General features: G+C 41.3%; 2 protein-coding genes across 2 annotated transcripts in view; one reads left to right on the top strand and one right to left on the bottom strand.

Annotated features, from left to right (window-relative positions):
• The window catches only part of LOC128740448 (uncharacterized), a 148,213-nt gene extending 142,397 nt beyond the window's left edge, over positions 1–5,816 (top strand). Inside the window, exons 19-21 of the mRNA XM_053835989.1 lie at positions 5,140–5,193; positions 5,350–5,703; positions 5,746–5,816. Coding sequence (XP_053691964.1) covers positions 5,140–5,193; positions 5,350–5,703; positions 5,746–5,816 — 479 coding nt within the window. The remainder of the gene's footprint in view (positions 1–5,139; positions 5,194–5,349; positions 5,704–5,745) is intronic.
• Positions 5,817–23,778: 17,962 nt separating this feature from the next.
• Positions 23,779–25,470, bottom strand: LOC128740445 (importin subunit alpha). Its single transcript, XM_053835986.1, has 3 exons — positions 25,399–25,470; positions 23,926–25,338; positions 23,779–23,859 (listed from the first exon to the last, which is right to left on the bottom strand). The coding sequence occupies exons 1-3, from the start codon at positions 25,468–25,470 to the stop codon at positions 23,779–23,781; spliced, it is 1,566 nt and encodes a 521-aa protein (XP_053691961.1).
• Between the last annotated feature and the right edge of the window lie 1,500 nt (positions 25,471–26,970).

Here is a 26,970-nt window from a genome sequence, read left to right as displayed (position 1 = left end):
CCAACGAGACTCGAAAGAACCCTTCTTCCCTGTCAGCATACGACCTTGACATCCACCGGGGTTGATTACCCGATCTCTACCAAAGTTGATCGTAGCCCGGTTGGTATCACGAGGAGTTAGGAATAAGAGACTGTGAACCACTGTAGGATCTATTTTATGCCTACAGGTGCGCAAGGCACCGACGGTACGCATTATTCAGCTTTTAACCAGCCAATTTACAACAGATACAACTTTTAAATTACTTTGCTATTTGTAGACTGGGTGATTTGATTATTGGTATTATCCAATGTATTATTCAATACATTTAAAAAATGCACCAAAGATGTTTCTATTTATGTAATAAAATGAAATAATAATTGTAAAACCAATAATTATGACAAACTGGTAAAATATTCTAAAAACTAAAATAAAACTAAATATCATCTCCTGCGTACCATTTCGTACCTAGCTTGGAACCTTGTCTACTTTGAATTTTTTGGTACAAAAACAACATTGTTATCTTAGTCTAACATTGACCACGCGTAATGTCAGTATGCCACAGAGTTAGCTTCGATATGCGATGCTGGTCTAACAAGCCAGTCAGCGTATGTTCGAATGTCGGCTAGGCGGTGCTGCTAGCGTCAAGTAGGATCGTTGCACTAGCCCCGTAATTGTCCTATACTCTAATAACTGGTTGCGAAGTTTGTCAATAAAGAAGGGTAATACCCAAAGCCTTGACACTAAGCCAAATATGCCAAATCCGTGTTTTGGCAAGTGACAAAGCGTAGAATGATTAATTAGACGAACTAGAAAATTTCGATACAGACCAAAAATATATCGGTGCATTGGCAGGAGGGATTCACTCCCACACTCTTTCGGTTGTTACCCGGATGTTTTACTAACTAAAGTACTACTCCCCGCTATATTAGGTAATCTAATAGCTTATTTTGTTTTATTCTCCGAATGCTATCACTCCCCGTATACGCGTTACACACTTACCCATGCGTTCCTGCTTGAAAGCGCCGCAGGATGTTCTTGCTAGTGTTGTTGTCCACGGTCACCAGTGACCCCACGAATACACGAACTCTTATACCATTTTTAGTTCGTTCTTTTTAGTTTGTCCTCTTTGAGCCCCTCCCGGTTATGTATTTGGTCGATGCATTTATTCTTAGCCCGATCCTTCTAAACTCAGCTTTAAAAGTTATCTCCGAAGCTTAGGAGTTGGCTGCCATTATCGTGCCTCTTACTTCGACGTCTAATCTTCGGATCACCCCCGCAAGAGCGATGTTGAATAGCATGCAGGATAAGCCTTCGTCTTTCCAGTGTGCCCGAGATGCGTACGAAGCACAACACTTGATCAAATATAGTTCTGATCAGTCGCGTCAGTTTGTACGATGAACCGGGTTCATACATAATCTGCCATAACTGGTCCCGATCGACTGTATCGTATGCTGCTTTGAAGTCAATAAAGAAGTGATGCGTGGACACGCTGTGCTACCGAAAATTCTGCGAGATCTATAGGATAATACAAATGTGGTTTGCAGCGGCGCGCGCATCCAAGAAGCCCGCCTGATAATTGCCTACGAAACGTTGAGCTATCGGTGATGTCCGGCGTAACAGGATCTAGAAGAGTACAGCGTTTACCAGCATTATGCTGCAGTCGAGCCGGTCAGCCTTTTGTGGATGGAAAGATCTCCTTTCATCCATTCCTCCTGTAGCTTCCGGAAGAGCTTTTAGTACCATTACCAGCGTTTCTTGGTTATGTTTATAAAGATCTGCCGATTAGCAGTAAGCAGCAACCCGATTTCTCGTTGGACTTTCTGGAGATCAGGTACTGAAACACTGCTATGTTCCATGGCATTTCTGGATTTACTTCTGTTCCGCCTCCTTGGACGACTTCGCCATTGAGGTGTTCATCGGAGAACTGCTTACACCTATTAACCACCTCGCATTCGTTTCCCATCCTCGTCCCTACATATGTCAGGTTTCGGTGTAGCGCTTACGAGCAAAGCAAAATCTAGGTGCTACATCGAAATCGTTATCGAAACTTGACCTTCTGTTTTTATACGACAGACTTCGCAGCCATCTGTTACAGTGCAGGACAATTGCAGGGCCAGTTGCTACGATCCTATTGACTCTAACAGCCTCTCCCAGTTGAGATTCGAACATACGACGACTGGCTTATTAGACCTGCGTCATACCTCGAAGCCAACTGAGAGGCGCGCGCTTACGAGACTACCTCGTTATACATGTCGGTTTGAATGTTCGTGGTACTTAGGTTTAGTTAAGTTGTTGATGGCTCTCCTTCAGAAACCTCATTTGTCTGTCGAAATTCAACCAAACCTCATTTAGGCGTAACTTGATTTCAACTCAGAATTCAAAACGTAACGTAATGTTAGACTACTATTCTGAAAAGAATAATTACTTTGAACTCATAAAATAGGTTTGGAACTATTCAGTAACTAAAGCTAGGTCCTCAGAATGAGGAAGGGTCTTCGTGGGAAGGGTTCATCTCTGCCAATAAGCTTACACGACTTTAACAGCGACGATTGAATCAATAGGGTAAAAAGTACGTCAGTTCTTATTTTATTATATTCATATTTGATTGAGACTGTCGTGAAAACAAGAATTGCAATAATAAACCGGTACTGAACCGCAATCTGAATTAGTTTGCCGACCTTGATCTCACATCATGATACATTCTCAGGATTTTTTCCATAGATCTAATGATGAAATCCTGCTAACGGCAAACTCACCAGAACAAATGTAAAACCCGATTTTTGTCATTAGTTCATTTTTTCACAGTGTTTCATTCCTGTTATTTCAGGAATTAACCGAAAAATCAGAGGGGTTGTGTACAAGACACGACCGCATATATAGGTGACGCAGGACTACGTAAGTCTCTTTGTAGTGATAGTAGCATGTATTCATGCTTGTAATCATTCGATTCTTCATGTATACATGCTATATGCAACATATATACATGCTACATGCGTTGTATGTAACATTTATCAAAGTAGTAACATTGCATACGTTCAATTCTCAAAAGATTGTGCATTTGAAAACCACTTAAAAAAATCAAGAACACAAACTATTGCTTTCCTGCTACCTTACTGAAATTAAAGATTGTTTTTATTACCCATGGTTCCCCACGTTGAAGGGATTTTACCAATTCAATCCTATTTTATCAACAGCATATCTTTTCACTACACTTATAATGAAACGGCAAGCATGCGTATTCATACAGAGTCGTATTGTAACCGAACACTACAGCTGAAGCACATTTTTCCAACACAGATATCAAATTCGCCTAGGTTTAATCGTCTCGCAGTAAAGAATTTGCAATCTGTTGGGACAACGAACTTGTGTCATTTTTTCTGGCACACTTCCCTAACACAGACATCAAATTGAACTAGGTTTAATCGCGTTCGTAAGAAATCTGTTGGCACGAGGGGGCTTTGACACTCTTTCTGGCGTACTTCCCAAGCAAGGACATCAAAATGGTCTAGGTTTAACCGCTGTGATAAGAAATCTTGTTGAAATGAGGAGACTTCGTCACTTGTTTTGGCTTACTTCCCAAGCACAGATATCAAATTGGTATAGGTTTAGATCATCGTAAAGAATCTTCCAACCAATCACGAAGCGAGAATTCTGGTAAAACATAGGTTCATTATTTTCAATTTTTCAATAGTTCAACAACAAGAATCCATACCTTTCTTCATTTGGGTCAATTCTTAGAAGATTTTCCGATCGATTGATGTAAGAATATTGAAAATCGATCGGAAAACCGCTGAGCTATTAGCGCTCAAAACCTTTCATTTTTCGTGACGCTCGCATTTTTTGATTTTTTGGAATGACACCCTATCTCAAAACTTGCCGTAAGACGTAGTCCTACGTCAAAAGAAACAATTGAATAATTCACTTGTTTCTTGTTTGATAATTCACACGGTAATGATATGAAGGCTGAACTACTGGTAGAGTTAAGATCGAATAAAAGAATCCAAAACAATTAATACCAAAATAAAATTAAATACCGCATTCAAGTATAGCGATAGGTTTCAGTGTATTAAATTTTGTTTTCCATTTCCATACAGCATAGAGTGAAATACGAAACAAGGGTAAAGCAATGAAAACAAGCCACTTGTATGCAATAGCAAACTGCAGTGAAAACAAACGTAAAAAATAAAATAAATTTTACATTGCAAATGAGTCCAATCTTACTTGCATGCATAAGATAAATAATTTAAGTGGATTCTAGAGGACGACAGTATATTATTTCAAGAGCCATTTTCATTTTGACAACAAAAATAGGGAAAAGGCGTACCTCTGCCATTACTTCAACAGTCTTACTCTATTGCAAGGGGAAAAAGCACTTCCTTTAGGCGAACTTGAACTCATTAGCACAGCATCTTCCGGAAACGTCCTGGCAAAACGTATACAATTAGTCGCACTTTGCTCCACCTTCACCCCACGGGTGAACCATTTTGCGACCCTTTGCAGTAGTTATACGTTCTAACAAGTGCACCCATTACCACACCGTTTGCGGTGATGCTTGCCACATTTCAACCCCCGCGCTCAATGTCGTTATTGTGGTAATTTTTTCGCTTTTCGTGTAACCGAAAACCTCAATTTTGCCGGTGTATTTTTTTTCCTTTCTCACGTTCGTTCTCAAAAGTCATCTTAATGCTATTGCACCGCAGGACACATGCCATTTACTTGTCCCAACGTGGAAAACTTCCAACGTGAAAATGTACCGGAAAAATTCTGGTTCCTCTTAAGAATGGCACTGTATATGTGGAGTTTTCTATTCATTTATTTTTATGACAGTATTTGTAGAACGATGTGAAGATAGAAAATCGATTAAAATTTTCTCAATGGCAAAATGTTAAAAAAAAAATTGAGATTTTATATATCGTAGTCTAGTCAAATTTGTGCGCGGTCATACGTGGTTACGAGCCAAGGATTTAATACAAAATACCACTATTGTCTAACCGCTAGAAAAAAATAACAATAATGCAGCTACCAACTGCAAAACACAACATCAAAAGCCTTCTCAACTATAACTAGTCGTTATTTAAAAGCAAATAATACAACAATGTTTAAATATTCTTTTACCCGCAGCATTGCATACTCTAACAAATGAATCAATTTCCATTTCAGACAGCATCCTCGGTGTCCGCGGCAAAGCATTGGAGACACAGGACCAGTCCGCGAGTAAAACGTCGCTAGCGTCCCCTCGGACACCACTCTTTCTGCTGCAACAGCAACAGCAGCAGCAGCAACAACATCATCATCATCATCATCCGAATCCGCTGGTAATGGTGGGTCCTGCTGCCTCTGAACTAATTCCTACTGTTGCCGCTTTCCCAGTGGTAACGGTGGCCCCGTCTACAGCGCAGGCCTCCGTTGTGGTGGAGCACCATCAGCTTCACCAGAAACCGCAACCGACGACGGCAGAACCGGTCACTGCACCAATCATAACGGTGACTGGAACCGAAGACCCGGATCGTATCGACGGTATGTTGGATCGTATCTCGCACGATCTGGACTATTTACTCAATCGTACCTCTGAGGTGCCTACCATAGTACCTATTCAGCTGCGGCAATCCTGCAGCGCCAGTAGCAGTAGTAGTAGTAGTAGTAGCAGTAGCAGTAATATTGTAAATAACAGTGGTGGAACCGGTAGCAGCAGCGGTCCTAACGGCGGCGGAGGACCAACGAGTGATAGCAGTAACAGTGCAAAAGTGGTGGCATCCTGTCCGAAACCGCCGCTGATTGCTTCTTGCCACAGTGTTCACGAAGTAATTATTGAAGAATCTGAAGAGGTAGATAGCTAAATGTTTCACCCCGGCTACATCGCGTTTGGAAAACGGATGCCCTCGTGGGGAAAAGTGCTTGTTTGCATTTTGAAATGTTCTCGTTTCGATACGGGTTTTTTTATTTCTTTTCCTCTTTTCTGCAAAATGAATTGCAAACGAACAGTTTAGCTCTCTGGGAAGATTCTAACGATTGATAACCGGCTGGTGGATTTAAAAGTTATTTTATTCAACGCAGATAATTTTTAGACCTACATGATTGATAATGTTGCTTTAAAATAACAATTACCACATCGTTATTGCATTATGATTAGCATTAACATGTTATGTAAAAATGCATACAACTTATTGACGTCTGCACAGGGTGTAAATGTAAGTCAGGGTATTAAGTCAAATGTAATTTGTAACCGAAATTGTAACTTTACCCGTGCTGTTATAAAAGTATCAATATGATAAGTTTGCATGATAACGACTTTAATTAAAAACAACTATATTTGATACCTGCTTTTCATTTTTCTGCAATTCTTTATGATTTCAAATAGGTTGCAAGTCACTTGTCATCTGAATATTGTGTTTTAGTTTAATTGCCCTTGACGATTTTTTTATATTGGAAACGAAAATGACACGGAAATGGAAATTAGATTACAACTAGGCTTATTATGCAATTTGGGAAATATACTTTACTTACTTAATCAGCTCCAGGCAGTAGTTTCCTCTGCTGTACGAAGAAGTCGTTTCCATTCCATTCGGTCTATGGCCGCAATTCGCCAGCCACGTAGTCTGCGTAGGGTCCGCAGATCGCCTTCCACTTGGTCGATCCATCTTGCTCGCTGCGCGCCCCGCCGTCTCGTTCCAATCGGATCATTATTGAGAACTTTTTCAACCGGACTGTCGTCTGACATCCTCACGACGTGCCCAGCCCATCGCAGGCGACCGGATTTTGCGGTGTGAGCGAAGGGTGGTTCCCTAAGCAGCTGATGCAATTCATGGTTCGTTTGCCTCCTCCACGTTCCGTCTTCCGTCTGCACTCCGCCGTAGATGGTGCGCAACACCTTCCGTTCGAAAACACTAAGGGCGCGTTGGTCCTCCACGAGCATAGTCCATGCCTCATGGTCGTAAAGGACTACCGATACCAGTCTAATCAGCGTTTTGAAGATTGTTAACTTAGTGCGGTGGCGAATTTTGTTCGATCGCAGCGTCCCACGGAGTCCAAAGTAGGCACGATTTCCTGCCATGATGCGTTTTTGTATTTCTCTGCTGGTGTCGTTGTCTGCGGTAACCAGTGAGCCCATATACACGAACTCTTCTACCACCTCGATTTCATCACCGTCTAAATGAATCCGGGGAGGGAGGTCAGCATTCACTTCTCTAGAACCTTCTTTCATGTTTTTTGTTTTCGATACATTAATGACAAGTCCAATCCGTTTGGCTTCAGCTTTCAGTCCGATGTACGTTTCCGCCATCCTCTCAAAGGTACGTGTAATGATGTCAACGTCGTCAGCGAAATCAAGAAGCTGGACGGACTTCGTAAATATCGCGCCACTCGTATCTATCCCCGCTCTTCTTATCACACCCTCCAAAGCGAAGTTGAATAGCAAACATGAAATCCCATCACCTTGCCGTAACCCTCTTCGAGATTCAAAGGGACTCGAGACTGCCCCTGATACTCGAATAACACACATTACTCGATCCATCGTCGCCTTGACCAATCGCGTTAGTTTATCCGGAAATCCATAGTAGAGCATAATCTGCCATAGCTAATCTCGATCGATCGTGACATATGCCGATTTGAAGTCGATGCGTGGACACGTTGTATTCGCGACATTTCTGCAACACTTGCCGAAGCGCGAAAATCTGATTCGTGGTGGCACGGGCACCCATGAATCCCGCTTGATATTGCCCTAAGAACTGCTATGCAAATGGTGATAATCGACTACATAAAAGTTGGGAGAGTACCTTGTAGGCGGCGTTCAACAGTGTGCTCCAAGATCTATTGCCATATCGTCACCTTCATGTTCAGCTACATCGCTGTTAAGGTGCTCGTCATAATAAATATACTTTAGCTACTGCGTTAAATTTGTCAAGGGGTCACCAACGTGAACGCGAAGGTGAAGGTCAGGAAGGTGTAGAGTCTGTTCAAGCGTCGGTTACGATGCGGTGAAAAGGCAAATGTTTTCAGCCCGGATGTCGTTGGTTAAGCTCCGTCGCCATGAGCCTCTAAGTCTGGCTCTTCTACGCTGTCCTTGTGGATTTCAGTCGAGTGCTTCTCTGCAGACCTAGTTCGCTCCTTTCCTCAAGGTGTGTGCGATCCACTTCCATCTACGTTCACGAATTTCTGTGGTTATCGGCCATTGATGACATCGACGATGGAGTTCCTAATTGGATATCCAGTTATCAGGCCACCGGGCACGAATGATATATCGCTAGCACCGGTTAATAAATACCTGCAGTTTTTGCGTTGTCTCCGCTGAGACGCACCACGTTTCGCAGGCATACAGCAGTACGGATTTAACGTTTGAATTGAAGATTCGGGGCTTCGTACGTAGAGTGATCTGGTTTGAGCGCCAAATGTTTCGCAGACCTGCAAAGTCACCCCTGGTCTTCCTGATCCGTGTGACTATATCAGTCTTCGTACCACCATCGGGTGTTGTCTAGCTACCAAGATATTGAAAGGCGTCTACCCGCTCAATTTATTATCCCGCTACTGTGAAGTTGGTGGAATTGTCAGTGTTCACTACCATAGACTTAGTTTTTACTACATTGACTGTGAGACCTGCTGCCTGGGAGCTCTCGGAGAGGTCATCTAACTTGCTCTGCATATTGTTTCGGCGTTATGCGAGCAAGACTCGTCGGCTAGGTCGAGATCATTTAGCTGCTCCATCATAAGAGGATTCTAAAGCAATCCTCAATTTGGTCTACTATCAATTGCTCCAAATAAGATCTCATCCATAACGATGAGAAGCAGCATCGGTGATCAAATGCAGCTCCGTCTCACGCCAGCAGTAACCCTTATGGGGTCGAACAAGACGCCGTCGTGCAAAACCTTGCACGAGAACGCTTCGTACTGAGCCTCGATGGGATGGAGGCGCCTAACCGGAACGACAATAAAATATGGTGGTCAAAAGCTGCACCAGGAAGACATACCAAAAATGGCTGACGAAACCGAGGACGGCGTGGACGGCGAAACTTACATCAAGGCACAAAGCAGTTGCTGAGACAGGAGCTTTGCGTTGACATACCATGGTTGGTCGTTTCGGAGGAGGTAAGACAGAGGAACGTGGACGAATTTGCCAAAAAGTTCTTGGTTTGGCAGGGCATCTGTGGTTACGACAGATAACCCAGCCGTACATCGATACCATCGGTACATCAACGGGTACCATCGATATACAAATCTATCGAGATTCGAGATAAATACCTCCAGAAGAATTGGTTGCCCTTCCTGCGGATTCATGGAGGCAAAAGGATGTTTTGGTCGTATCTGGACCTTTTCGCGTAGCCGGTATTAGACTGGTAAAGGGATAATAATGTTGTTTTTATACCAAAAATCGTCAACTCACTGAGCTCGCGCAGTGTGTCGCTAGACTTTACGGGCAGCAAGCTGCTCACAAGTTGTTTGCCTCGTGAGTGGGCTATGCAGAAAGACTCTACGAGGCAATGCGTTCGCAAGTGTGTTAGTAGCAGAATGTCTGCACACACAGCAACGGCAACTGTTTTTCGTACGCTTACATCAATGGCGCATTGGGTACAAATGGCAAGCATTGGGTGCTGTACAAATCGTACTCGCTCACCTGAGAGTGGGCAACGTTTGTTTCTCGCTCGATTTGCAACATTGGTTCTTATTCAGTGGTGTCCCTATGAAAACCGTATCAGCAGGTATCAGCATTTGTGACTCGAGCGCCGCCTACTTAGCTTCGAGGTACGATGCTGGTCTAACAAGCCAGTCGTCGCATGTTCGAATCTCGGCTAGACGGTGCTTGCTTGATAGAGTCAGTAGGATCGTTACACTGGCCCCGTAATTTTCCTGTACTCTAAACAGCCGGCTGCGAAGTCTGTCGATAAAGAAGGGTAATGTCTAATGACGGTTTAAGCCCACGACTTTGCTTTTTGACTCGAGTGGCACGTTCTTCGTTAACCCCGTGGAAAACCGTGGGTCGCAATGATTTCTGATCGGTACTGCTCAGTAAAATGTGAAATCCAATATAGCCTGAACTATCACATCCGAGGATTCACCACATCACGACACATCCTATTTTGAAAGGGGTGGTTTCGAGACATCCATCATACAGAAGGAGAACAGAAAAATAATTTAACACAGTCACCTAACAAATCCATCAGCGGCAACTCGAGATCTGGCAATACTGCTAGATTATCCTAAAAGTTATGTAGTCATCAACTGCTGTTGAAGGTCATTCGGAAAGTCCAGGCTGATCCAAACCTCTCGGATTATGATTTGTTAAAAAAACTAAATGCTGACCGCTGTACTATCCCTCGGCAGCGAATCCGACTCATGGAATACTAAAAGTGTTACCAAACAAGTAGATAATCCTACCAAAGCCTCAAACAACAAATGGCGGGCAAATTTTGGGTTCGTAAGCTGTACAACCAGGTGCTAACGAATCGCGATGCATGTATTTTGCTCGATGATTAAACTTAGGCAAAAGTCTATTTCAGCCAAAACCTGATAGTTAAAATTTACAAGGATCCTTCTCATTGCAATGTTCCTAACAAATTTGAGTCTGTCTTCGTGGATAAGTTTGCGAAAAAAAATATCATTTGTTCCTGCGGCAAGAGAACCACCGGTTTGCTGATGGATAAGATCGTGAATTAGGCAGTATTCAAAAGGGAGCACCTTTTGGGGGGGGGGAGCAGCTTACTGCCATTACAGCACTGATGTCCTAACAACGACAATGGAGTCCAATTCATCTCGAGTTCGAGAAGAGTTTGATACACCAAATTGTGTCCACTTCCGGCTAATAGAAAAGTATTTGGATATAATGAAGCAGAAGCTGAAGATGAAGGGAGCAGTTTCCAGCGACATTGGTCAGAGGAAGAATTGGTGAAACCGGCTGGTCAAGTCCGTGACCGAGACCTGTTTGTAAATAGTCTATGTTTTATCATCGTTCTACGGCAGGTTTTCTCCAACCATCTTGACTACCAGATCATCGTGAGTGTTTCCTACGTAGGCCTCCACGTTTCCTGACAGCTACTATCTGCTAAATAAAAGCATGGTAATGAGCACTATAACCCCGCGCGATCGATGCTGATTCTCTCGATATGATTTTCAGTGCTTGTAAACTAATGAATTGGATCCCCATGCTTCAAGCCATCTAACGTCACGAGGCCAACTTCTAAAGTCTCTTTCGCTAATTGGTACGCAATATTTTGATATCTCTATAACCATTCGAATCAGATCAACCACTTTCAATGGAAACCATGTCCAACTATTGTCTATCACAAGTCGTTTAACTGAATCGTACGCAGTCCTGAAATTCATGTACTGATGCTAAGTCTGCAGGTTGTTCTACCGGAATTTATCTAGAATGTATTGCAGATCTATTGTATTCCGATAACGGGCTTAATTTAATAAATAGGAATCTCTGATTCTCTTTCATCGATCATCCCCTGCCGGACCAATATAATTAGTAACTAATGCTGATAAATTCGAGCGAACGTGCTGCGATGAAGCTTACAATGTTCCGCTAATTATGGGGAACATGTTGACTACTCTCAACCTCAACATCGACGAAGCAATGATCCCTAGAGCCACCTCAATAGTAAAATCCTACACCGAACCCAGCTGAGATGGTATTCTTTCTGAATTTTTGAAAAAGCACATTACTTGTTCCCCTTCGGCTCGTGTTTAGCCTGTCTATCTTAAGCGAGGTATTTCCGTCCGTATGCGTTTCCTGGTCATAATATAAGAGGGCCGGAAAGATAGCAATAACCACCGCATTGTGTACCACTTCCAAGTTATACGAGCTTGTAATCATAACTTCGCTGCTACTACATAACTACACTGCAAACAATACCTAAGTGATGATCAACACGGTTTCCGCTTCGAATCTCCTGTGGCTCACATGACATATTTGGGAAATCGTTGGGGATCATGTTTAAACCGGCGTCATCTATACTGATTTATCTGTGGCGTTCAAAATCAATCATTTTTTTGAAACGATGATTCTACAATTGATGAAGGGACGGTAAGGGAAAGTAATGCAGAAGGATTTTTTGGGAATGGAGGAGAAAGAGTGAAAATGAAGAGGGGAGAGTAATAGGTAGCTACGCTTAACAAGTTGTCGTTGTGACTCCTATCTTTTGTCCAATGCTGGAAGGTGCATGGGTCGAACCAAGCTATAATCAGAGATTATAACCGGATTTGAACCCACAACACCTGCCAGGGCGTGTGGCTCGCTGGTACCCGTGTATCTTTGAACCATAGAGGCGCTGGAACTTCCAGCATTGGACAAAAGATAGGAGTCACAACGACAACTTGTTAAGCGTAGCTACCTATTACCCCCTCCCCCTTCCTTTCCCCTCTTTTTCCCTACAAACCCAAAAAATCCTTCTTCATTACTTTCCCTTACCGTCCCTTCATCAATTGTAGAATCATCGTTTCAAAAAAAAAATTAATATATGCCTGACCGCCTTTCAAGGTTATGACTAAAAATCACGAGTTTGGTCAAAATCAATCATGCAACTGCAGTTGCTAAATTGGAAAGACTCGATATCGGTGGGAGTGTGTTGCGTTGGTTTAGTTCCTACCTCGCAGGTCGTAAACCGTTTGTGACGGTTGAATGTTTTCAATCTAATTCGTTTTCGGCCTCGTCTGGAATCCTACAAGGCAGTTATTTGCGACCGTTCATCTTCCTGCTGTACTTCAATGATATCAACCACGATCTTGGAGGCCTCCGTTTATCCTACGCCAACGATCTCAAAATGTACTTGAAGATTCGCTGTAAGGTCGATGTAGTTTATCTAAAACGAGAGCTCCACGCCTGAAAATGCTCCATTATTTCTTTCACCCGAATTCGGCGACCTGTGATTTTTAACTACAAGCTCCATGGTATTGGAATTCATCGACCAGAATCTCGACGTTATTTTGGACAGCCAGTTATCGTTTAGAGGGCATATTTCCTACATTGTGAACAAAGCGTCCTGAACTTTAGAATTCGTCTTCCACATCGCTAAGGGTTTCACCAACGCGTATTGTACTGCTCACTCATCTGTTCAACTCTCGAATATGGCTCCATTGTATGGCGTCCATATTACCAAAACGAGATGGCCAGGATTGAGTCGATTCAACGTCACTTCTTACGATTTGCGCTCTGCCATCTACAGATGATGGCAAAATCCGTTCCGATTGCCGAGTTACGAGAGTCGCTGCCGATTGATCCACTTCAGATGCGAAGGGTCAAGTCTTAAAAAGACGTTTAAGACCCAAGGCTTTACTTTTTTTCTGGTGCCGGCGTGAGGAAAGCGTGGCGTAACGAGCGATTCTGGTTTACTCATAATAAAAACATCAGCAGCCGGACATGAAACCTAAATAATTGGTTAACTATAACTTTAGGGATATGACACTATTGGTGCACAAACTACCGGCGCTTTCGGGGGTAAATACTTTGCACGCTAACAGTCGTTAGTATACTATGTTAATTAAGAAAGGCAGCCGAAATTTAGTTTTTAACTTTCGAAAGGAAGTTTGAAACGATGTAACTTTAACCTAGAACTTCTTCCATAGAAATTTTTGTAAATTTTTAAATTACATCCAGCTTGATTGGAGTCTGTCGACACTGCGTAGAGCAAACCGCAAATTATTAACCACCTTTGCTAAAAGTGTGGATTTGTTTCGGGCTGTGTACCGGATTTTCCAGGGCAATTGTTCCCATTTCCTGCTCGTGTAAACGAACGGCCGGTTGAGAGGATGTCGGAGGATGGCGGACAGGAATAAATTGATTTAATTAAATTAAATTAATTCCTGGTGTAGCTGTGAGCATTTTGGCGAAAACACAGGATGAAACCCGAATACACCGCGGGATAGGATATGTACTTCATGTGACAGGTTGATGTGCAAAAGTAACAACAGTGGCAGCCATTTGGCGTGATTCTGTTTGCGGTTAATTATATTGGGTGATGAAAATAGCAATTCTATCTGCGGATGTCATATTCCGGAATTAGACGCTACGCCAGGCTACGGTGAACACTGCGGATGTATTTGGGGATAAAATTGGCATCATCGAGCCGTGCTGTTTAGTTCTCATTAACTCGAGCGCATTCGACATCCGTAACCACTGGTGTAAGTAATTATGTTACGTATAGGTTAGTTGCTACGTGACATTAGTGGCGTAGATAGGGAGAATTTAGGGGATCATCCCTTGACCTAAGGCTATATTTCCACACAAAAAACTGTATCGTTTCTCCGCTCTTATGCTAGACAATCCCTAGTCGCCCCCTCCCTACTTCTGATCTGGTGTCTACGTTACTGCGTGACATTCAGTCGCGGTCAAAAACCGAAGAAAACAATAATTGGAGTGAATAATTCCACAGCAGCTATTCGCGCGTGACAACGAACCCACAAAAGTTGTTGTATTGCATTAAAATTCAAATTAGAGATCCAGCGGTTTAAAGTACGTGCTTTTCTAGAATATTAACACACCTGAATTGCGGCTGCACTACAACCGTATGAATAATGTAGTTATATTCGATTTGTTAACTTTTCCAGTCGAAAATTTATACATGTGATTGTAATATATAGATATAAAAAGTATCGACATACATATTGAAAATTATTTAAATTCTCTGATTAGTTCTTTCTATTGTACTGTTAAAACTTTGTTGTAAATTTTAGTACCTTCAGTGACAGATTTTTTGTTTTCTAAAACATATATTTATTTATTAAAAGCCCTGCAAAGTCTTTGGACCTTCTGTCATCTCAAGGCGAAGTAAGAATCTGATTGTTTTGTTCCACCTTTCCGTTATTGTTTAGTCTACCTACGCTCTACAAGAGAGAGGGCTATTTCTTTATGCACTTTCTTTTAAATTCACCTACTTATCAACTCTAACAGATCGTCAGAATCAGAACTAGAAAATAACTGGCATAATTTAATATTATTTCTAAAATAAGGATGGAAAAGAAAGTCTAGGTGATGTCTGAATAGATAAACTCAGCCTGTTATTTAGTTATTTTCTTCACATTTTATGTTCTGATTTAAGGTAGGAAAAAACACTGGGCATCCAAGAACAATCAGCGAGCAGATTCAAATTAAATCAATCAAAAATATAGATAGTATATATGTATACTCACATGAAGAACACTTGGAAGCAAAACCAAACAAAATAAACGTGTAGATAAAAAAAATAATGTAAATATTAGAATTTTTGTAAATAGTGACATTTTTAATAGGCAAATTACAACAGCATAGCATCTTTTTTGTAAAACAAAATCAAGCAAAACTAATAGGCAAACATTTCACCACTGTAATATTAATTGGTTTACGCGATGAAATGGTGTTTCCGCTAATAAAATCTTTGTGTTTTAGCATATATACAATCGGAACGAACATTATACACGAGTGAAAACATTTTCTACAGGAAACAAAACCATTGTGAATGTATTTGGTACAACAGTGAACGAAAAATCAAACAATTATTAATTTCTACAACTCTATTGAGCAAACAAATCTGTTTCAGAAAGAAAATTGAACTAAAACCTCTGTACACTGTACTCAAGGGCAGAGGCAACTTGGGCAGAAAAATAAAATCGATAGAAAATCATCCCTGATTCTTTTCTGCTTCCGAAATTTCTGCTTGATCAACAATAAAAAAAAACAAGTACAAATAGCCATACCTACCAAAGGTGTATTTTGCTTTTGGAAAATCTTCCCAAGTAGGTACCTACCTAGAACCATCGCAGTAAATTGTCGAAAACGTCAATCAGGATGAAAGCAAAACGTGCACCGCACACTAATCGCGTGCCAGCGATTTCATGGGTAAGTTTAGTTTTTTCTTGAAATTTTGCAATGTATCGTTATTTTAATTTTGCCTGCGAGCAATAGGAATCTTCAAATTGAATAAAAAAAATAAGAATCATAAGCTTGAATAGGCAAGTAGATTAACCTGATTTAACATAAGTTGAGGTAACTTATACATGGGTTAAATATCAGACGCCATCAACCACAATTCAGAATTTAAGATAAATCCATTCACTAATTAACCTTTTTATTGTGATTATTGTGTGCAGTAACAATGAAAAATAGTATTTTTTAAATTATGCTTCTCATTCGACACACATTTGTATTACCTTTCAAAATATCTTTCTGTTTCTGGAACGTTTCTCTTAAATTTTAGGCTTGAGAGAAGAAAATTTAAATGCATCCGGATTCCACGGATATATTTCGCTTTCCGAGAAAACCGTTTTGGATGACATCCGTTTTATTGTCGAACCTCTTCTTCATAGTCGAAGCAATACGAGGGCATATTTCCGGTCTAGGGAAAGGTCCCCATTCCATTTCATTGTTCCCATACTTGCACAAATCCCTTTTCCCCTTCACGGGTTTATAGCGTAATCCCGAAAACTCTGGCAGCATGAGCATATCAAATGGACACTTCACGACGAACATCCTCCAAGGTTCGTTGCAAATGTCACTGTTTGTATTGAATTTAATCATAATCGACGATATACAATGAAATTAGCTTACAACCAAATATAAAAATATAGCTGCTGACCGCTGTAAACGAAACATAAGCTGACAAATAAACAAATAATTAAAAACAATAAATGAAAAAAATGGAATTCTGTGTTCTCTTGAATATCAGGAATAAGATAGTTTTTTTCCTGATAATGCCGATTGGTATAAACTGAGTACAAACACACTTGGACTTGGATTACTCGTGGCGACGCTCGCAAGCTTTGATTCTGGTCGAGTCATTTGAAGCCTTGAAGAGAAAAACTTTCACCGCACTGCCATTATGTAGTCGGCCCAACATAACTTTCAGTCCTATCACCAGGTGCAATGATGGAAATCTTTCCTCCTAGTGTCCGTTTTTAGTCTTACGTAGATTACTGGTAATATATTATCAGCGGAAGTCGCGCTTAGTTCAAACTCCACAAGCACTTGCGGACGATCAATCTGAGCCCCCGTACTACTATGTACTACTACTACTTTACCAGCCGAGAGCATGAGTGGCTCTTGCCGCATCAAGAATTCCTCTTCATTATACTCGGTCCTGGGCTACTCGACGCCAATTCAACTTCAACGTGGTCGAGCAATCTAGCACGTTGAGCCTCTCTATTCTTGGTGCCGATGGGGTTCTTGAAGAGAACGGATTTCACTGCACAGTCATCCGGCATCCTTGCGACGTGGCCGGCCCACCCTAGTCTCCAAACTTACGCCAGGTGTACGATGGGAATCTCTCCAAGTAGTGCCTGCAACTCGTGGTTCATACGCCGACGCCACTCTCTGCTATCTCTTTGTACTCCGCCAAAAATAGTCAGCAAAACCTTTCGTTCAAATACGGCAAGTGAACGTAAGACTTCCGTAAGCAAAGTTACAAAATCCAGTCCGTAGAGTACTACCGGTCTGATTAGCGTTTTGTTCAGTATGAACTTTGTCGAGAGTACAACGAGCCCACGCATCATATATTCAAGAATTTCAGAGCAGCATACGATACAGTTACATACGTGAATGCTGCTAGAAGAGAACCTACGAACACTCGGAATTTTCGAAAGGCGCGTGTTAAGAGCCATCTTTGGCGCGACCAAGAGCTCGCGCATCTCTACGGCGAACCCAGCATTCAGAGCGTGGTTAAAGCTGGACGGATACGTTGGGCAGGACATGTTGCTAGAATGCCGGACAATTATCCTGCAAAAATGGTTTACGCGTCGAAACAAGATGAAAAGGGACACAACGAGCGAGGTGGCAGGGCCAGGTGGAGCAAGATCTGGTAAGCACTGGGTGCCCGCGGAACTGGAAACCAGCTGCCATGGACCGAATTACGATGGATAAATTATGCTACGCAGACCTTATCATAAGACGTTAGGCCAAATAAGTAAGTAAGATTACTGGTCTGGGAAGCCCAAAATCGTTATCCTCGTTTCGATGTCGCTAGCCGAATCACACCTTCAACTTACTCAAATGTGAAAAGCCAAGACATAACCTGATAAACAAAGTTTCTCCAATATATTCGGTTATGGGCTACCGCTGTCCAATTCTTTGGACACCGCGTACTCTCCGCCAGATCTCGCTCCATCTGGCCCTCTATTTTACTCGCCGCGCCCTTGGTCCTCTTGTTTCTACCGGATTTGAAGCGAACACCATCTTTGCAGGGTAGTTATCCGGTATTCTTGCAACCCATCTCTGCTCATCGTATCCGATCGTATATTTCAATGCACGGTCGTCCATGCAATGACATAGCCTTACGTTTTCTTTCAACTTATAACATCGTAAAGTAATGCCTGCAGCTCGTGGTTCATACGCCTTCGCCACTTTCCGTTTGTACTCCACCAGAGATGGCCCGCAACACCTTTCGATCAAATTCGGGAAGTGACGTATTTCTTCCATAAGCAAAGTTACAGTCTCAAGTCCATGAAGGTTACCGGTCTGTTTGGCGTTTTGTACATCGCCAGCTTTGTACTTTGTGCGAATGCTCCTTGATCGAAGCGTCTGGCAGAGGTCATCGAATCTCCTTATTCGTGCCAATGACCAGTAATCCCAAATATATGAACTAATCAACTACTTTCAGTGCATCGCCGTCAAGAATCAGTGTCCGTGGAAGGCGAGCATCGCTTTCCTGAACTAGGAATCATATGCTTGGTTTTCGACGCATTGATTTGTTACCCAATCCTCCTAGTCTCTGTTTATGGTCTGACGTAGATTGCCTGCACCGTCCCAAGGTTTCTAGTAGTAATGTCGAGGTCGTCTACATTGACGTAGCTAGGAAATTTTCCTGGGAGGGGCTCAGGGGATGCCTTCCAAAAAAATTTTTACTATATATGAAAATATCGATCCAACAATAACTAAATAAATATAACACTCTCAGCATGGATATTTTATTTACTTTATATTACCGAGTCGTCGCGTCGATATAAGAAATGTTCCAGTGAAAAACTCTCAAACGTAAAACTCATATAAGCGTCATCGTCGTCGTTGTAGCATAGAGCCAGTCTGGGTTATGCTGTTTCAAGCAGTCGTCTCCATTCAACTCGATCTTGGGCCACACGTCATCAATTTCCCAGTCGTCTTAGAAGTCGTAAATGTTTCGACCTGGTCGAGTCATTCTGCAGCCATCCCTATTTTTAGCCCAATCCTCCTAGACTCGCCTTTCATTCAGGCGTCAATTGCCTCCGCCGTCGTAAAATTCCTGGTTATGATATCAAAGTCATCTGCAAAGCCTAGGAGTTGGCTGCAGTCAACAGGCAACAGCTGGCGTAACAGGAACAGTAATCGAGTCGATCACCCTTTTTGTAGATGGAACAAACCGCTCCTTCCATCCATTCCTCCGGTAGCTTCACCTCTTCCCACATTTTGGAAATAACCCGTTACCAGCGTTTCTCGGCCATGTTTATAAAGCTCAGCCGGTTGACGGTCATTACCAGCGGCTTCCTTGGTCTTCGGCGACCCGATCAACAAGAACGTTTGACAAATTTGTTTTCTAGAGGGGCACTGCAGGATTCTCGAGGGGGTCTAGTCCCCCTACGCCACTGGACATCTGCGAAAGCTCGTTCCTCTTTCTTCGATTGCTGTTCGCTGGATCACACCTTCAATAGCGATGTTAAATAACATACAGAAGAGTTCAATCCCATTCCGCAATCTTCTGCGCGATTCAAAGGGACTCGTAAGTGTCCGCGAAACACGTACGTGGCGCACTACTCGCTCCAGGGTAGCTTTGATCAGCCGCGTCATTTTATCCGGAAAACCATTTTCATGCATTATCTGCTATAGCTCTTCGCGCATTTATCTATAGTAACGGGGGCCCCTTTAAAGCCCGCCCGATACGATACTACCTTGTGAATTATCTTGCTATTGGGGATAGACAACGTAGCAAAGTCTGGGAGAGGACCTTGTAGGCAGCGTTGATCAGCGAAATGCCATGGTAATTACAGCACTCGATCCGATCACTCTTGTAGTAGATAGGACTATTCACACCTTCCATCTCCTCCTCCGGTAGTTTCTCCTTCTCCCAAATCCTTGAAAATATCCAATGAAATGCCGTTACTAGTGATTCTTTGCCATTTTTGTAGAGTACTGCCGAAAGCAGTCCTTTCCGGCGGCTCTATTATTCTTCAGAGAACCGATTTCTCGCCGGATTTCTTCGAGATCGTTCGTAGGCACTCCTAGGCTAACTTCCGTTCTGTCTCTTTCTGTTATATCACCATAGAGCCCATCAAAGAACTGCTTCCACCTGTCGACCACCTCGCGCTCGTTTGTGACCAACTTTCTGTCATCGTCCCTACACATATAAGGCTTCGGTATGTATCATTTACGAGATTGGTTCACCTTCTTATAGAACTTGTAGCGTCATTAGTAGTACCTACCCGGAATAGTAGTACAATTCTTCATGATCCCTGTCCTCCTTCTGAGGCTTCGCGAACAATACGTCCCGCGCTCGTAGTTACGTAGCCAAATTCCCCATCATGACAATATTTAGATTTCGTTTTTCAAAGCTCTTGCTACCGTGAAAGCACCAGTCGCCGCGCAGTTCCAATGGTCGCGCACCCGGCCATATTTTCATTAATTACATAAAATTAAGATAAAAACATATAATTTTATGCGTACAGTTCTGCTGTTACACTTTTTCTGTGTATGTTAAAGCAAAATAGACAACCCAGATAACACAAAATCGTAATAGAAAGTTCACATTAAATCGTTTTCATGTCAATTTCACATTGGAATTGTATAATGATTAGAGTATGTCAAATCGAAGTGAACAATAAGTTGTTTTGCAGTCGTGCGTGTCTTCATATACAATTCATGACTGTGAATTATAAAGCAGTATAGACGATTACAATATTTGATTATATCTTAATCATATATTCAGGAGTATTTAGTTGCGTGTTATAAAAACTACGCAAAATAGAATTACAAATAATTGTCAAAATGTTCGCACGTATAGCGCCTCCACTTTGGTACACATATGTTCTTATATGGCGTGAAATATAACTTTTTCGTTCAGATATGATTTCGTATATCTCAGTTGCAATCGAGATATACAAACCAAATGGTTTACTGGGAACCAGGCGACGCTTGAAGAAGCAAAGAAAAAATAAATTCAAGCGAGTGATACTACAAGCACCTACAAGACGCCATCTTTGCAAATCGATTAGCTGACAAACTAAAAAACTGCATTCTTGAATTTAGGAGTTTCTTGGGACGCGTAGCAAAAATATTCCACAAAAACGGAAACGAGAAGTGAACTAAACATTTCTTCATATGAAATGCTGCATATTTTGATCGTTGTTACATTTTTGCTGATATTTTCGAGTGTGCGGCCATTGGTACAGCTAAAATATTACCTTATCCTATCGCCGCGCATGGGTCTTTGGAAGATAGCATCTACTTATAGAACCAGGAAAAGATTATGGAGAATGTTCTTTTGTACAACAGTTTTTCTAAAGAGAGGGATTGTTTTGCATTTGGATGTATATAGAAGTGTTTTTCATATATTTTATATGATTTTGCTTTAAAAGACAAATAATAGAAAAGAACTATTGAAAAACATGTTTAAGATAGTAAAATTTATAACAACATATTAGCAGTTGAATATAATATAAATATTTATTGAAATAAATGAGTACGAAAAGTCCGCGGCGATTGAACCATTGGTGCACTGCAATGGAAACGGAGCAAAATTATGTGCGCGGGGATTGGTACATGTACATGATGCACTCGAAGCCGTGTTTCGCTGGTTAGAGGCAACAAAACGACGTTTTTAATATTTTTGTCTGAAAGCGTAATAAAAACACTAACCGAAAATGAATATTGCATAAAAATATGTAAAAGAAATATTTTTATACATGCATTTATGTATCAGCCAACGTACTAAGTGCGCGGCGACTGGTGCTTTCACGGTATTCCTTAATGTTGGTTGCTCCATTATACCAAAATAATTAAAAAGAATCCCTTTAAAATAAAACTACAGTGAAGTATTCTGGATCAGAATTTCTAATATGTTGTTAGAATGACTTACTTAAGGGATTAATATATAATACAGCAAGAATATTTGAAAAATCGATTTTCTTTTTATTTCACATCCGTAATGTGCACACTCGGGGAATTCGGACCTTCTCAGAAAAGCAAACAAGTCTACTAGTCTTCACTTCAGAAACAAGAATCGAACAAAAACTTTCTGTTTATTCTTTTTATACCGACAGCTAATTCTTAGCTGTTCGAAAATGAACAACACATTTTTACTCTCTCGAAACTGGCTATTCCCGTACTAACTCTAGCTGACGAGGGGTGGTAAAAGCTGTTATTAAAGTATGTATACGCAAGATATTTCGCACTAATCCGTTAGCTATTTACGAAATTACACGCATATTTGTAACGACGCCGACATGTCAGAGCGATTGAGGAAGAAACGCTAAGCTTTGAACGCATTTTTCTCAAAACTGTTTTTTCAGTGAGCGAGATTTCTGGAAAATGACTGAACCGATCCTACCAAATTTTAAAACAAGACCTTTAAGTATATCTTTAGGCAGTTAACCGAAGATTTTTGCTCGTCCATAAATAGTTGTCATTCAATGGACATTTAAAAGCAAATTTTTTGTCAAAAATCAGCCTTTTGTATGAGAAAAGCCATTTTATCAAAAATTATTCGCCTCTATTCTACATATCGATCGGAGCCGGATCCGATCGGAAGTTGCGCTTCGATCGGAATACAACGTATGCTACACACTTAAAAAAAAGTGCCGAAGTCAGCAAAATTTTGCCGAGATTTGGACAGCCGAGCGTTCGGTAAAATTTTTTATGATGCCAAACGTTAGTAAAGATCCGTAAACGTCGATTTGCAAAACTGAAATTTTTACCGAACGCTCGGCTGTCCAAATCTCGGCAAATTTTGCTGAGTTTTTTAAGTGTGTATAACAAACATCGATCGGGACATTTCTGATCGGAACGAGCCCGATCGGAATATAGAATCAAGACGATTATTTTGCTAATTGCTCCAATCAAATACAAGTTATAATATTTTAACAATTTTTCTTTTAGTTTCTTTTAAATATCATGCTTGATCTTTTTGTAGAAGTGTTCCAAATAAATCACTATAACAGCTATTCAAATATCTATTTTTCAAATATCGAAAGTTGCTATAACAAGTGTGCAAATTTTCACTTTAATCACCACAATCGTTTTCTCTAAAAAAACATTTAGAAAAATGATTTTTTCTACCCACCTAACTGTATATAACTTCTTGATTCGCAATTTTTCGTGTAAAATTTGAAGGAATTTGTGGAAAAGCCCCTTTTCAAGTTTTTTTTCTGTTAGATTATAGTCACTTTAACAGATTGTGTCATTCATGACTTCTGCGGGGTTGGGATTTGAACCCGGGTCCTCGGTGTGAGAGGCGTGAATGCTAACCACTACACCGGGACTGACCCCTTTTCAAAAGTTTACAAGAACATAAATTCGACTCACTGCTAGTATTTTGCGCACGACTATAGAGAACATCTAGCTCAAAATTGATTAAAACCTACTACATACCTAATCACAGTCAAAACCAAAAGTTATTGGAAATAATCGGTAATTGTCACCGGAAGGAATCGAAAACGGAAATTACTAATCTCAAAGATTTTATTGTTTGGTTTCCAAAATATTTAAACTATTACAATGCTAGAATGAACCGGGTATATTTCACCAATCTCGAATACGAGCTCAAACACTGGCGTGGATGACATAAAATAGCAAATGTTGACGATTCGGAAACATAAAGTAACAGGCGAATAAATTCATTTTCCAGTCTTGATCTCACTTTAGTCGTTCAAGAGAAACCCCTAGAAGGAAAACTTCTTACCTTTTGTCGATTCGCCTTGATTAAACGCCACCTCAAACGGCTGCGAATCAACCAAGTCTTTCTAAAAGAAAAAAAAACAACAAAAATAAATAAATAAACCAGCTAATGAAACAATCAGCTAAATTACCTCATCAACAAAGTATGTCTCAATAAGCTCCAGTGCTTTTTTGTATATTTCCTCATTTTCATGATTCTGCAATGCTTCTACCTTATCAAGAGCACCTATGTCCTCAAACAGCGCACACAAATTGTCCGTTCCACCGATCTTCTCGGACACCTGGAAGATGTTGGCAATTCCAGTCAAAACCACCCGCACCGTTCGGCTGTCCTTCGCCACCAGTAGATCACAGTAGGGTTTCATCAGAGAATACTTTTCCACCAAATGTACTATTTGCTCGGTCGAACCACCAGTTGTAATATTGGTGATAGCCCAGGCAGCCTCCTTTTGCGATTTGAAATCGCCTTTGCTCAATACCTCAATCAAATGGCTTATAACACCCGAATCAATCACTTTACCAATCTGCAGCTGATTTCCAGCGCTGATATTGGAAATAGTCCAAGCAGCTTCTTTAACAATGCTATTCTTACTGTTCTGCAAAAGTTTTGCGAGATGTTGCAGAGCTCCTGCTTCGATCACGGCATCAGTTTGAGTGTCATTTCCGGTTACAATATTACCGACACTACGGAGGGCAGGTGTAATAATGACAGGATTACCGCATCCCAGTAACCGAACCAGCCGTGGGACGGCACCCGACGCAACCACACACTCAATCCGGGCTGCTTCGTCGTCCGTCACGTATGACAGTGCCCAGCATGCATCCGCCAGTATTTGAGGATCTGAGTGATCCAGGAGCTGGGAGATAACACGTATCATTGGCTCAATACGCTCGAATGGAGGCTGCGGATTTTTGTTGCGACACAAATTAGACATTAACCATACGATATTACGAAGAGATGAAATTTGTGTGTCAGCGCTTCGAATCAAAAAAATAATACATTCGACACTGTTGTATTCCAGAACAATATCACGAGCCTTTGGACCGTCACCGGCAATGTTTCCCAATGCCCAGACAGCTTGCTCAGCCACATTTGCGGAGGGGGAGTTCAGAAGAGTAATAAAGCGTGGAACAGCTCCAGCATCGATCACGGCTTTAGTTTGTTCCGAGGTTCCAGATGCAATGTTCGTTAATGCCCAAGCAGCCTCAAACTGCAAATCTACTCGATCAAACTTTTCCAAAAACTTCACACACACAGGCACGATTCCCAAGCCAATCATTTTATCAATCGGTGGATTTTTCTCCCGACTTAGCATTTTTCGAGCCGCTTGCACGGCAGCGAACTCTTTTTGTGGATTGCCGCTATTAATGTACGTCATTATTTCCTCAAACTTTAGTCCAGCCGGGCTCATTATGTTGCTCTCCTGCAGCGGTGAAGTAGCAGTCGGTTCCTCATTGTGAATGTTACGACGTTTGAACAGTTGATCTTCCTTCTTATTTTTTCGTAGCTCTACTGTGACCTCGTGGCGCTTCTGGCGAAGTTCCTGTTAACGTTATTGCAGTTGGTTTAAGTTTCAAGAACATTGATGAATTTTATCACTTACCGTGTTACTTTTGACCCCATGTTTGTAGGAAGCAAGCCGATTGTTGGGAGCGCCTGAATTTTCCGCATTCATCTATCGAGAAAACAAAGAGAGCGTTTTTATTGAATTTATCTAACCTCAACAAAATTTATAGTATTCGCCTACCTTAAAAACAATTATATAAAAGTATAAAATTTTTTATTCTAATTAAACACGTACAAAAAACACTAAATCGATAAAATGCGTCAGCTAATAAAAAAAAATCTGCAAAAGTAAGGAATCTCACAGAACTTGATCGAACGAAGCTCGCGAACCGTTTGATTTGAAAGAAGATCGTTTATTCAAAAATTTAGATTACCCGTATAGTTTGCTCTGATTGTGTTAGTGTATTTGAACTGACTGACCAGCCGACAAACTGTTAGCGCGGTTTGTCGGAGTTGAAGTCGCGCTCAATCAGCTGTCATTTGTGTCATTCGCCGAATGCAATCTGTCGGAATCAGGGGCTTGCGATGGGTGCCATGTTTTTGTTGCCAACATCTCAGCACATCTCGACAAGGTTTGCAGCAAATCTACCTGTCAGACGGGCGCTATTTCTTGCGTTTCTTGAAATAGCGCCCTTCGTTAAGTCGACTGTCAAACACCGTTCGTTAAGATTGGGATAGCACCCCGCTGGTCGGAATGGTAGCGCGCAATGTTCAACTGGTTGCCGGCTAACAGGCGAATAAAGCACGTGCTGAGTTTGTGTATTTCGACCACAGAGAACAGATTAACAGGCTCGAAGGAAGTAATCGATTTTTTGTGTGTAAAATCTGTCGGTAGCGCCCTCCAGAAATAGTTTGCCAAACGCATCAAAAATTATCCATGTACCTTTATCAAAATTTCTTTGTGCTGGAGTTACATAGCAGCGATGGCAGCGACGTCAAGATTTAGCACAGAGAACAGATTAACAGGCTCGAAGGAAGTAATCGATTTTTTGTGTGTAAAATCTGTCGGTAGCGCCCTCCAGAAATAGTTTGCCAAACGCATCAAAAATTATCCATGTACCTTTATCAAAATTTCTTTGTGCTGGAGTTACATAGCAGCGATGGCAGCGACGTCAAGATTTAGTTTGCCACTTACTGCTCGAGGGGTGCTCTATTGAAGGATTACTCGTAGATTACATAAAAACGTTTTACACACTTTTTGTCGATTACCTGGTAGTCTGTTCTCTGTGGATTTAGTTTGCCACTTACTGCTCGAGGGGTGCTCTATTGAAGGATTACTCGTAGATTACATAAAAACGTTTTACACACTTTTTGTCGATTACCTGGTAGTCTGTTCTCTGTGTTTCGACTGCAAATGGTACGGAAATTATAGGTTGTTCGGACCCCTATAGGGTGAAATTAATTGATTGATGTATTTTTTCATTTATTTAGGATTGCTATTTAATCCAATCTCTAGCTGTTTGATGCGAAAATGTAAGAAAATATTTACAAACTCATCGTCCTGATTTTAAACGCAAGACTTGAGTTTTCTCGTACGCTTATTGATAGATGATAGCAAACTTAAAAGTTTAAATAATAAAAATCCGGGATGGCATATTCTCTGATGAAG

Source organism: Sabethes cyaneus, chromosome 3 (assembly GCF_943734655.1).
Source record: "Sabethes cyaneus chromosome 3, idSabCyanKW18_F2, whole genome shotgun sequence".
Lineage (NCBI taxonomy): Eukaryota > Metazoa > Arthropoda > Insecta > Diptera > Culicidae > Sabethes > Sabethes cyaneus.
The sequence above is the reverse complement of the archived record's forward strand: the minus strand, read 5'-3'. Positions and strand labels throughout refer to the sequence as shown.